Raw genomic sequence first — 11,716 nt, 5'->3', positions numbered from 1 at the left:
CACTGCACTCCCGAAGTCCAAATCCACCAGCTGCACTGAAATCCTAAAGGCACATGGTTTGAATCAGCCAGCTCCACCTTGATAGAAAGATAGGCAATCTCCTCCTTTGCTATTAACTGACTTTGAAAACCCACTAGAGTAGAGGGTCAGCTATGTATTGGTTTGACTGGACAGTATACAACAACAATCTTATATATATATTAGGGAAGTATGTTGGCTTAGCAGGTAGAGTTGCGCTGTCAACCGAAAGGTACAAGGTTCAAATGCAACAGCTGTTCTTCAGGAAAAAGACAGGCAATCTCCTTCCATGTGATTTACAGTGTCTGAAAACTCTCTGAAGGGTCAACTATGAGTGATAAGTGAGTTCTGACTCAACAGCATTGAGTTTTTAGGTTTTATAAAATTGTATACTGTGATTCAATTTTTCTATATCTTTTTACTCCCTTTACTTAACTACTTATTTTTAGACAACTTTCCTTTCCTTGTTATCCCTGGTACTATTCAAGTGCTTTTTCAGGAGTTAAATCATTGCCTATTTTACTATACTTAAAAAAAAAAGTGTAAGCACATATCTCCCTCAATATTTTCATGATTTCACATTCTTAAAAACCACCACGCCCTGTCCTTGGAATTTCCTGGCCCATTTCTAAAGTTTGCCTGCTTCCACCCCCTTCCACAGGCCTCATGCATTCTTGCTCCAGTAGCCAGAATGCCTGATGCTAATCTCTTCAAAATCTACCACTGTTTATTCTGGACAGCTGTGGCTCACCATTTCCCCAGATGTCTGCTTGCTTCACAAAGACACACAGTCAAGCAGGCCACCAACAGAGAAGTAAAACATGACACGTACCTAATCTTTGATCATTGGTTTCTAGCACGGTGATTTTCTGTTTAATCATATCAATCGCTTCCACCAAAGACCTCAAGTCGAGTTTATTTTGTTGCTGGTTAGCTGTTTGTAATAACTGGCACACTTGAGCCTCAAGCCAAGCAGATTTGTCAATATGACTTGCAAGAGCCTTTCAGGACGAAATAGACCATAAGGTTGAAGAGGAAAGGAAAGGAAAAAGAAAATAAAAAGACTTAATATCTTATAGTACATCATGATAGTTACATTTTTCCAGCTCAACTATTTCACATTTTAACGATACACAGAAACTCATTAAATAATTTTATTTTTTCAATTTTTTATTTTATTTATTTTAACTTTATTTCACCACCCAGAAGAGAGAAAAAAATCAGTTAAAACTACTAAAATTTGAGCCATCTATTATTTTTCCCTCCCATTCCAGCTCTCATTCCAAAATTTTTAACTTTCCATCTGCCTCTTTGTCTCTCCACTCGGTTCTCTTTCCCAACACTTTTTCTCTAGTCTCCAATTGCCTCTTCCGTTGCCTCATCACTCCCTTCCTTTCTTAAACATTCCTGTCCATATTCCCTTTCTCACTCTGCTAGAAGGCAAGAGAATGAGCTGGAAACAGGTCCACCTGTTCTGGCTTGAGCACGACTAGTTGGAAGTACACTGCAGTAAGGCTTGAATTTTGGCTTGCTCTGTTTAGATGAAAGAGATGTCAGTGTACTTATCCTTCATCCGTGCAATGAAGTGCCTTAACAAACTGGTATTTGTGTTAGAATAGGGTCGGTATTGAGATTTTACCATATAAGCACACTAAATACAATTAATATTGTGATATATATGTTAAATGCAACTAAATATATATGTTAAACTCACATATCTGTGTTTGTGTGTTGCTGTTATGTGCTGTCAAGTTTACTGTGACTTATATTTACCCCAAGTGACAGACTAGCACCAGCTCATAGGGTTTCCTAGCCTGTGATCTGTATCAGAGCAGACTGTCAACTGTTTTCCTCCTCCTTCAGAGCTCCTGGGGTGGGTTCAAACAACCAGTATTTCAGTTACCAGCTGTGCACTTCACATGTACATGTGTGTTAACATTTTGATAAAATATAGAAATGATGTAGTTTATATTTTTCTGGGATAATTCAAGTTTCAAACATAACACCCACACCACATGTCTTGAAATTTTTTTTCCACCATAAATTTTTATAAGCATCATTAAAAGTATTTTTCATTAGAAATTCATTGGTGAGATTTTAACACTCATGACCCCAAAACATATTTTTTTGCTGTATTTTAGTCATACTTAAAGCCTTTTATAATTGAAGTGAAAGAACAGTTTCACTCTATTGAGTACAAAATGCAGAACTACAGATGCTTTCAAATTTCTGAAATCTGTGACTAATAATTGACCTATATTAATTAAATTCCTCATTGTTGTAGATTATATAAATGTACTTTAAGGTAAAGGGATATGACATATGCAGCTTATTGTCAAGTGTTCAGAAAGAACACACACACACACACACACACACACACACACACACATTGATATACAGAGAGAGCTCTGGTGGTATAGTGCATAAGGTACTGGGCTAACTGAAAGGTTAGCAGTTTTAATTCACCAGCCACTCTGTAGGAAGAAGACAGCAGTCTCTTCCCATAAAGACTTACAGTTTACACCCTTGGAAACATCATGGAGGGTCACTGTGAGTCAGAACCCACTTGATCAATAGCTGTTGACTTTTGGGTTTTTGTATTTATCTTGAGGTTGACTATAGGTGCATCTGGGTGGAGGGTATTGGGTATTCTCTGAACTATTCTTATTTTGTATACTTGAAATAATTTTCATATAGAAATCTAAAAGCCTTATTACAAATTGAAAGCCAAATCTTGGCTGTAATTGGAAAGGTTCTTTCTCACCTGGATGTTTGAGAGCAAGTTTCCATTTTTGCCAAACAACTGCGAAAACTGCCTGAATTCCTTTTCAAATGTCTTTACAGTTTCTGTGAGCTGCTGGATCTTACTTTCTTTCCATTCTAGGCTCTTATATAAATCAGAAATCTAATAATAGAATAAGAATGAAGAAAAATAAGGTCATTTATATGCATGCATATAAGTGAAAATAATGTAAATATTCTATCCAACCCCATGTCACCTGGTAGATTCCAACTCAAAGTGAACTGATAGGATGAGGTGAACTACATAGTCTATCATCTTTATGAGCAAACTACTATCTCTTTTCCCACAGTGTGGCTGGTGGGTATCTACAGCTGACCTTTTCGTTAACAATTGTTTAACCATTCACTGCATCACCAGGGTTCCAACGAAAATATAGTTCTTAGAAAATATTTTCAGGCAAGAAGGCTTTTATACAAATATTATACCTATAAATACTCAGGTTGTTGTTGTTAAGTGCTGTTGAGTCTGAATCAACTCATAGTCGACTCTTCTGCAGATTTTCAGAGGCTCTTAACCACATGGGAGAATATTGCAGGGCAGTTGGTGGATTAGAACTGTTTAACTTTGGGTTGGTAGCCCAATTCCTTACCATTATTCTAGGAAAATGTTTGCCAAGGGTTCCAAAAAAGTAGATCCACAGAATTTCTCATCAGACTTTTCCATCTCTAACTGTGCTAATAGTTTATTCAGTGATGGTGATAGCTCCTGGCTAGCCTGAGTGTCATGAATGGTTTCTCTTCATTTTGTGTGCATTTATGGAGTAACCATAGAGTGTTATTGTTGTTATTAAGTGCTGTCAAGTGGAGTACAACTCATAGTGACCCTATGAATAAAAGACCTGAACCCTGTTCTATAACTTTCACTGTTTTTCTATGTTCATAGAGTTTACAGAGGCATATGGTTTAGAAAGTGGATGCCACTCCTGCTTCCAAACCTGAATCAATATGGTAGCTCCACTACACACTGACCACTATGGGTAACCAGTATTGTGTTTGACACACCTATGGCACAGTTGTACAGCATCACAGCAACTCCAAGTTACTTCAGTACAGCAAATAGACAGACCACTGCTGTACCACTTAAAAGAATGTTCATCCCCAAATCAATTAACATTTGGCAATGCAGCTGCAGGTCTGAGGGCCCTAATGCATTTTTAAATACAGGCATGCCCAAATACTGGTTAACTATAAAACCAGAGACCCCCTAGTCCACCTGGCAAGTCCAGTCAGCTAACACCCACTTGTAGACGAAATAAAGCCAAAAATCAACCAAACGTTCCATATGTGACCCTCATCAAGACACCAGACGCCATCTTCCCACATCAAACAAATTTACAGGAGTCTCTAATTTGCAGACTTAGCCAAGCACTGATACCACACTAACTACTATATGCAGAGTTGGTACTGCTAATAATAGCTAACATTTGCTGAATGTCTACCTACCTTCACATTTACTAGTTCTTTTAATCCTCAAAAACCCCCTAGAAGGTAGGTATGACTCTTAGTCCCATGAGGACATTAAGGTAGAGCATTTACTCTCCTCACCACACAGCTTGCAGGCAAAATATGCCACTTAGAATTTGTATTCTATTTAGAGAAACAACCAGAAACCTCAGAATGAGCTCAGATTTCTTCTCTTTCATCTTCACATCCATTCAACCAGTGACATTTGCCAACTTAACTCCTAACACACATTAAAAAACAAACAAAACCTCTTAAACCCATTTACTTCATCTCATTCCACTACTGGAGTTTCAAGCTTTATCATTTTTCACCTGGGATTGTCAGGACAGTTTGTTTCCTCATTTGTCTCTGACACCTCCCACCCCACCCCCATACAACAATGGTAAAGCCCATGGGAGCTGGAACTGGCATGGACCTCACTGTTACCTCTTGTCTCCCCAGGAACTGGACTGGTACCTGACAAAAGCAAGTGCTAGATAAATAGTTGCTGAATGAATGAATACAGGCATACTCTTCTGCATTTAGTCTTGTTTTCCTTCAAGTCATATCATACATTATGTTCAGACTCCTACTAAGTAACAACTCTAGTCTGACCTCTTCCCTCCTTGAACATCCCTGGTGGCTTTCTTATTCTGCAGGCCATGGAGGGCACTAGGTGATCTGTTTGCCTAGTCTTTTAGTCCCATATCCTTTTGCATCCCATTTGCACCTACCCAGCAGGATCAAACAACTTCTCTCTTCAAACTCTGCTCATTCAGACATATCCCCCTCTTCATCTAGAAACTACCACTCTTTAAGGTTCCACTCAAGGAAGGGCTCATCCTCTAAGAAACATTTCCTATCACCCAAGTTCCGTGGCACTCTGTCATTAAAAAATAAGACAAGACAAAACAAAATCACTGCTGTCAAGCTGATTCCAACTCATAGCAACTCCATAACACAGAGCAGAGCTCTTGCCCATATGGTTTCTAAGGAGTCAAGGAGTGCTTTCTGCTGCTTCCATAAGTGAAGCTTCATCTAACATACTTTGGGCATGTTGCTAGGAAAGGCTATTCCTTGGAAAGGAACATAATGATTGGAAAGGTCAACAAAAGAGGGAAGACAGTGGCTGCAGCAATGGGCTGAAGTGTGTCAGAAAGTGGAGGATGGCATATGATAGGACAAGGTTCAGGTCTGTTGTTCATAGAATGTTATGAATTGTTCTCAACTTGATGACACCTAACAATAACAATAACCACCACTACACTGCCTTTTATGATGACATCCTTCACCTGGCCTGTCTGTCTCTATTCTCTCCTTTCCTTCTCACTGACCCTCCATATTGTTGCTAGTTATTTTCCTTTTAAAAACTAATTATCATAAGCATTACAAAGGGAATTGAGGGAGGGAGGAAAGTAGTATGCCTGAATAAATGAAAATAAATCTCTTTGTAAACTTTCACCTAAAAAAACAAAGAAAAACTAATTATCTGACCAAGCATTTTCCTCTATTAATTCTTGGGGTGTCAGAAGCCTTAAAAATTAGCTTTTCAGTGAGCTCTGGTGGCCTAGTGGCAAGAAGTTGTACTGCAGAGGTACATGGTTCAAATCCACCAGATGCTCTACTGGAGAAGGAGAGACAATATCCTCCTGTACCAGTCAGATCCGATTTGACGGTACACACAAAAAAATAATAAAAAACAAAGTTTTAAAAAAATTTGGCTTTTCAAGTCACTGAGTTAGCCCCCATTGGGGAGCATGGTCTCTAGTTACTTTAACTATGGATACATGACCTTGCAAATAATTAACAGCTACAAGACTAATACAAGAGAGAAAGATTTCCACACTGTGAGGTACCATGGTTGTAGTGGTGTATAGAGAGTGGAGACTGTGGTATTGCTATAAAGAGACTTTAACAATGCTGTGAAGAGACTGTGGCACTGCTGTGAAGAGACTGTGAGAAGGTATAACCAGAAGAACTTTGCATTTATGCTACAGTTAAAAGTTTTTCTTGCCAGATGATTGAAGGAAAAGCTTATTACTGATCTGAGATAAAATTTGCTGGGTGATTGAGGAAACCAGAGACTTCTTGCATTTATACTGCTGAAATGAACCCAGACTGTCACTAATTGAGGAACTGTGCTTTTTTAGTATGGACCCAATTGTTGTTGTTGTTGTTATGTGCCGTTGAGTTGCCTGTGACTCATAGCGACCCTATGTACAACAGCCCTAAACTCCGCTCTGTCCTGTGCCAATCGCACTGTCTCTGACACTCCCATCCCAATTATCCCAGTCACTGAATCAATCCACCTCATAGAGGGCCTTCCTCTCCTGCGCCGTCCCTCCACCCTCCCAAGCATGATGTCCTTCTCCAAGGACCGGTCTCTCCTCACATGTCTATAGTATGTTAGACGGAGCCTCAGAATCCTTGCCTCCAAGGAGCCACCCGGTTTAACCCTCTCCAGGACAAATCTATTTGTTTTCCTAGCAGTCCATGGTATTCTCAATACTCTTCTCCAGCACCACAGCTCAAAGGCATCAGTTCTCCTTCTATCCTCCTTGGTCATTGTCCAACTCTCTGATGCATAACAGGTGATTGCAAAGACCATGGCCTGTATCAGACGCACCTTAGTCTCCAGAGAGACACCACTGCTCTTCAGCACTTTGGAGAGGTCCCTAACAGCAGACTTTCCCATGGCAATGCGCCTTTTAATTTCCTGGCTGCTGGTGCCAAGACTGTTGACTATGGAGCCAAGCAAACTAAAGCTGTGTACAATCTCAATCTCTTCACCATCCATCCTGATGCTGTCAATTGGCCCAGTGGTTGGACCCAATTATTGGTAGAAAAAAGGTGTAGCAGTGTGGTGGATGGCATGATTGACTATATAGCTATGTGTATGGTGCTGGGGATATTATTGATGGAGAATGTTCTCCTTTATGAAGCAGGTAGAAGTCAGACTCAGACACCTCCACCTTATATCTCCTTTTGCAACTCTCTAAATGGTTAATTAAGGTTTTGTGGAAATAATTACTTGAGACAGTCATCTGAGTTCATGTGTCACTACTGACCTTGGGCCTATATCTTCTCTTCCAGAGAATTATCTATCCATCTGAAGAAGAATGAATTGATGATACATCAAGAACACAACCTTGGGATCCTAGAAGACCCATAGGCATCTGCAGCTAAGACATGTAGGCCTTTTGCCCCAAAGCCATATTTATTTGGATGCAGTACTTAAGGGGCTTCTACAGAGGCAGGGAGCTGCCACCTCATCCTACCCATCTCATGGGGTCATCTCATCTTGGGGCCTCATGCCCCCACCTCATCTTCAACTCCTAGATAGTGTCTGTCCTTCCTCTAGTACTCTAGCTCGAGATCCCTGGTTTTTCTCATGAAGTCCCCTTGCAGCTGGTGTTTCTTCAGTAGTGATGTACTCTTTTATATTGCCTCTATGAAAAATTTTCTTACCATCTTATCTTTGTGTGCGCGCACGCATTATTAACATTTTAGATCTGACCCTAAATTAAGTGGCCACCTAAATGAGTAGCTCCTTAATGCTAAAAATTGGCATAGTCAGCAGGATCTAAAGAGTTAATAGGCCTTTCTTGATGAAGTCTGAAGTGTGTTGTTTGTTGTGACATTTCGGGATGGAGGATCTACCTTATTCACAGCCAGCTGAAGAACGGGTGCTGGGGTCTGAGCTGTGTGAAGAATGGTGTTCAAAAGTTAGTTCTGCAGAGTCACCCCCTACTCAACCTACCAAGTCAGAAGCTTAGAACACAGTGATAGTAGAAAAGGGAAAGGAATTACAAGTAATTGACACAGCTGGATAATTCTAACCATATACAAAAGGATGTGTGAGTGGAAAGAGGCTATCATGTAGAAGAAATTAGCCTTAAAGAAAGAATTTGCAGATTTATAGAGCAAAATGGCTATGCTGCAATGACCAAATTATTCAAGGGCCAGCTCAGCAAGTCAAGTTTTTAGGCATACATGAGAACCATGGACATAGAGAAACTCCTCCAAAGCAAAAAAATATTGGAATTTCAGGTGCCTTGAAATAAGAAAGAAGCACAAAAAGATATCTGTCTGCGTGGCTATTGGGGAGCATATATTCTACACCTAAATGCTATCTTACAGTAATTATACAAAGTCACTAAAAATTAATATATATAGGGTGATAAGGAAGACTACAACCTTTGAAGAAGCTAAAGCAGTTATTCAAATAGCCTTAGATTTATGACCTATGCAAGAAAGATCCATAGAGATAAAATTACTGTAGAAGATTTATATGCCAATTGGAGATACGGCAACAAACATCATGGAAAGAGAGGTTTTTCTTAGCAAACTTTCTTTTCAAAACTAAAGCCTGTCTACCCTGTAATCTGTAGCTATTGTTATTGATGTTAGGTGCCACTGAGTCGAGTAAGACTCATAGTGATTTGTAGCTAAGAATTATTTAACACACTGTAAAAATGTCTAACTATCACTGTTTTGCCCCTCCCTGATATAGGGAGGTATAGTTGGGAAATTTATTTCAAAAGTAGGATGTTACAGAGTTAAAAAGACATAGAAAAAGCTAGAACGAGAAGTCCACAGATTCCTCTCTCTCAGTTGTTGAAAAAGCTTTTCAAAGTTTTTAATAACTAAGATAGGACTGACAAGGCTACAGAGATAGAAAAGCAGGCCCAGTTGCTGGTCATGACGATGCAGACCACAGCAACTCCACCTCACAACAACTCCAGGATTCAACACCAACACTGAAGACCACCACTGCCATGTGGTTCCCCTGAAACCAGGTCAAATCATCAATAACAAGAAAAGGTAGGCCATTAGAAGGCAGAGTGTGCAGACCATCCTAAAACAGGAAGTGCTGTTGACCCCCTCTGAGGCCAGCCACAGCACCAGGCTTCTAGCAGAGTCCCCCAGATGAGGTCTAGGGAACTGTATTAGCCCGCTGATTGGAATCATCCACCAAGAAGAGGGGAAAAAAGAGCTGTAAATTTCCAGAAGCTTCAAGAACCAGGAATGTTAATAAAATTCCAAAAGGCTTTGTAGTTAACTGAGTGAAACCTGTGTATTGTGCCCGAAGTGAAAGTACAAACTTTCTGTATTTCTAGGTGGTGAGGGTAATGTGAATCTTCGTCAGAAATGACTAAATAACTGTAGAAGGTATAATAAAATGTGCAGAAATCTGTGAATGAGAGTATAATGAAGACTGGTACTATTTTAAAAGGAAAACAAATAGTTTAAAGTTTGTTGTTGTTGCTGTGTGCCTTTGAGCTGGACGTGACCAATAGCTGACCCTCCAGTGGGTTTTCAGAGTCAGTTAATCTCACGGGAGGAGACTGTCCATCTTTCTCCCAAGGAGCAACCAGTGGATTTTAACTGTGTGCCTTCAGGATTGTAGCACAGCTTCATACCACTAGGACACTAGAGCTCCTAGAATATCTATTCCCTCCCGCCCCCGAAAGAATAAGTGAATAGAAAGTAAGTGAATAAAGAATAAGACCATTTTATTTAAGTCATAATGAATTGTTCTTCGTAGTCTTTAAAATAATAAAAAAAAACCAAACCTTAAGCAAATATCCCTACTATTACTGCTAAGACTTGTCTTTCTAACACACTTTCCAAATTTACATCTTTCATATTACACTACTTTCAGTGGAAAATGATGCTAATATAAAGAGATGTTGTTGTTGTTATTATGTGCCATCGAGTCACCTGCGACTCTAGTGACCCTATGTACACAACCCTAAACCCTGCTCTATCCTGTGCCAATCTTATTGTCTCTGACACATCTACTCCCATTACCCCAGACACTGAATCAATCCATTTCATCAAGGGTCTTCCCCTCCTGCACTGTCCCTCCACCTTCCCAAGGCTGATGTCCCTCTCCAATTACTGGTCCCACCTTGCAATATGTCCAAAGTACGTCAGACAAAGCTTCAGAATCCTTGTCTCCAAGAAGCAGCCTGATTTCACCTTTACTAGGATGGACCTGTTTGTTCTCCTAGCAGTCCATGGTATATTCAATACTCTTCTCTAGTACCACTGCTCAAAGGCATCAAATCTTCCTCTATCATCCCTAGTCATTGTCTAGCTTTCTGATGCATAGCAAATAATTGCAAAGACTATGGCCTGAATCAGGCACACCTTAGTCTTCAGACTGACACTGTTGCTCTTCAGATAGTCTGAATATGAAATTTCATATAAGCCCCTAAATCTTTTCTATACCCTTAAATCAGCCTCCATCCAAAGGATTCTAACGGCTTTCCACAAACTATGACTCCTTCAAGTAGGAAGTAGCTAGAGTTATCATCATCTCACTTCTCTAACAGCATTTAGGGCTCCCATTCCAGATGGGGGATTGAAAAGAACAGGAGGTTATGGAGGCTGAGTGAGAGAAGGGCCAGTGGAGAGAAGTGGGTTTGCAGGTCCTAGAACAGGGAGAAACCTTCTATCATCCTGCCTCACAAGCAGAATCTAAATGGCGTATATTCTCATATTTGTTTCAAGATACTCTTCTTAGACAATTGAGTTTGAACACTAATGTGACAAACAGGGTGCTCAAAGATTACTAGCAAGTTATCTTGTAGTTATAAGGCATGTGTTTCATCTACCATCTGCCGATTCAATTGCTTTATCAGATATGCACACTACCTGTACTAAAACCTATTATATAAGGCAAATAATGTATTTTACACCTATGATAATACTGTACTCTGTGCATCCCAGACCTTACCTGTTAAGGTAAATTATTTTGTTCTTACAGATATACAGTTCTTATATTGACCAAAATGTTACCTATCAGCTTCAAAATTGATTCCTACTGATCTATTATATATAACTAGAGAAATTATATCTTATTTGTTACAACATTCTTTGTATTTACAACAATATTTGTGTTTTCATTGTATTTCCTAGTATTAATTATACTGTAAAACCACAATATATCTGTTTAACCAGCAATAATATTGTAAACTAAGTATGTATAATTTGTCTTCTCCATTTTCTGGATGCCTGCAGCATATAGGGACTCTCCACTGGATGGGTGCTGTATTTATGTTATCTCCACACAGAACAGATAATACTTCTCTTTGATTTTCTACTGGATAAGTACTATGTCTTTTGTATCCCAGGCCAAGCCGATAATGTTTCGCTTAAATTCACTACTAGACAGGTTCTGCATTTTATGTATTCCCAAACCAGCCCACTAACTACTTCTAAAATGTATTTTCAAACACCTTTATTATATATTGCTAGAATAGTCTTCCTATTTATAGCAATTTTTACAACATAAGCAGCAACAACTGAATAAGCATCTTAACACAAATAACAGGTCAAAAGTGAACTAATATATCCCATGTAAGAGTTGTTGTTATGTGCCGTCGAGTTGCTTGCGACTCATAGCAACCCTATGTACAACAGCCCTAAACCCTGCTCTATCCTG

At 39.4% G+C, this 11,716-nt stretch overlaps 1 protein-coding gene across 1 annotated transcript in view; it reads right to left on the bottom strand.

Moving 5' to 3' along the window:
* The window catches only part of TRAF5 (TNF receptor-associated factor 5), a 42,969-nt gene that overhangs the window by 1,353 nt on the left and 29,900 nt on the right, over positions 1 to 11,716 (bottom strand). The window contains exons 8-9 of the mRNA XM_006887959.1: positions 2,783 to 2,923; positions 851 to 1,019 (exon numbers count right to left, since the gene is read on the bottom strand). Coding sequence (XP_006888021.1) covers positions 851 to 1,019; positions 2,783 to 2,923 — 310 coding nt within the window. The remainder of the gene's footprint in view (positions 1 to 850; positions 1,020 to 2,782; positions 2,924 to 11,716) is intronic.

Source organism: Elephantulus edwardii, unplaced genomic scaffold, assembly GCF_000299155.1.
Source record: "Elephantulus edwardii isolate Elephantulus edwardi_28Jun2011 unplaced genomic scaffold, EleEdw1.0 scaffold00063, whole genome shotgun sequence".
Lineage (NCBI taxonomy): Eukaryota > Metazoa > Chordata > Mammalia > Macroscelidea > Macroscelididae > Elephantulus > Elephantulus edwardii.
This window is presented reverse-complemented; position numbering and strand designations above follow the sequence as displayed.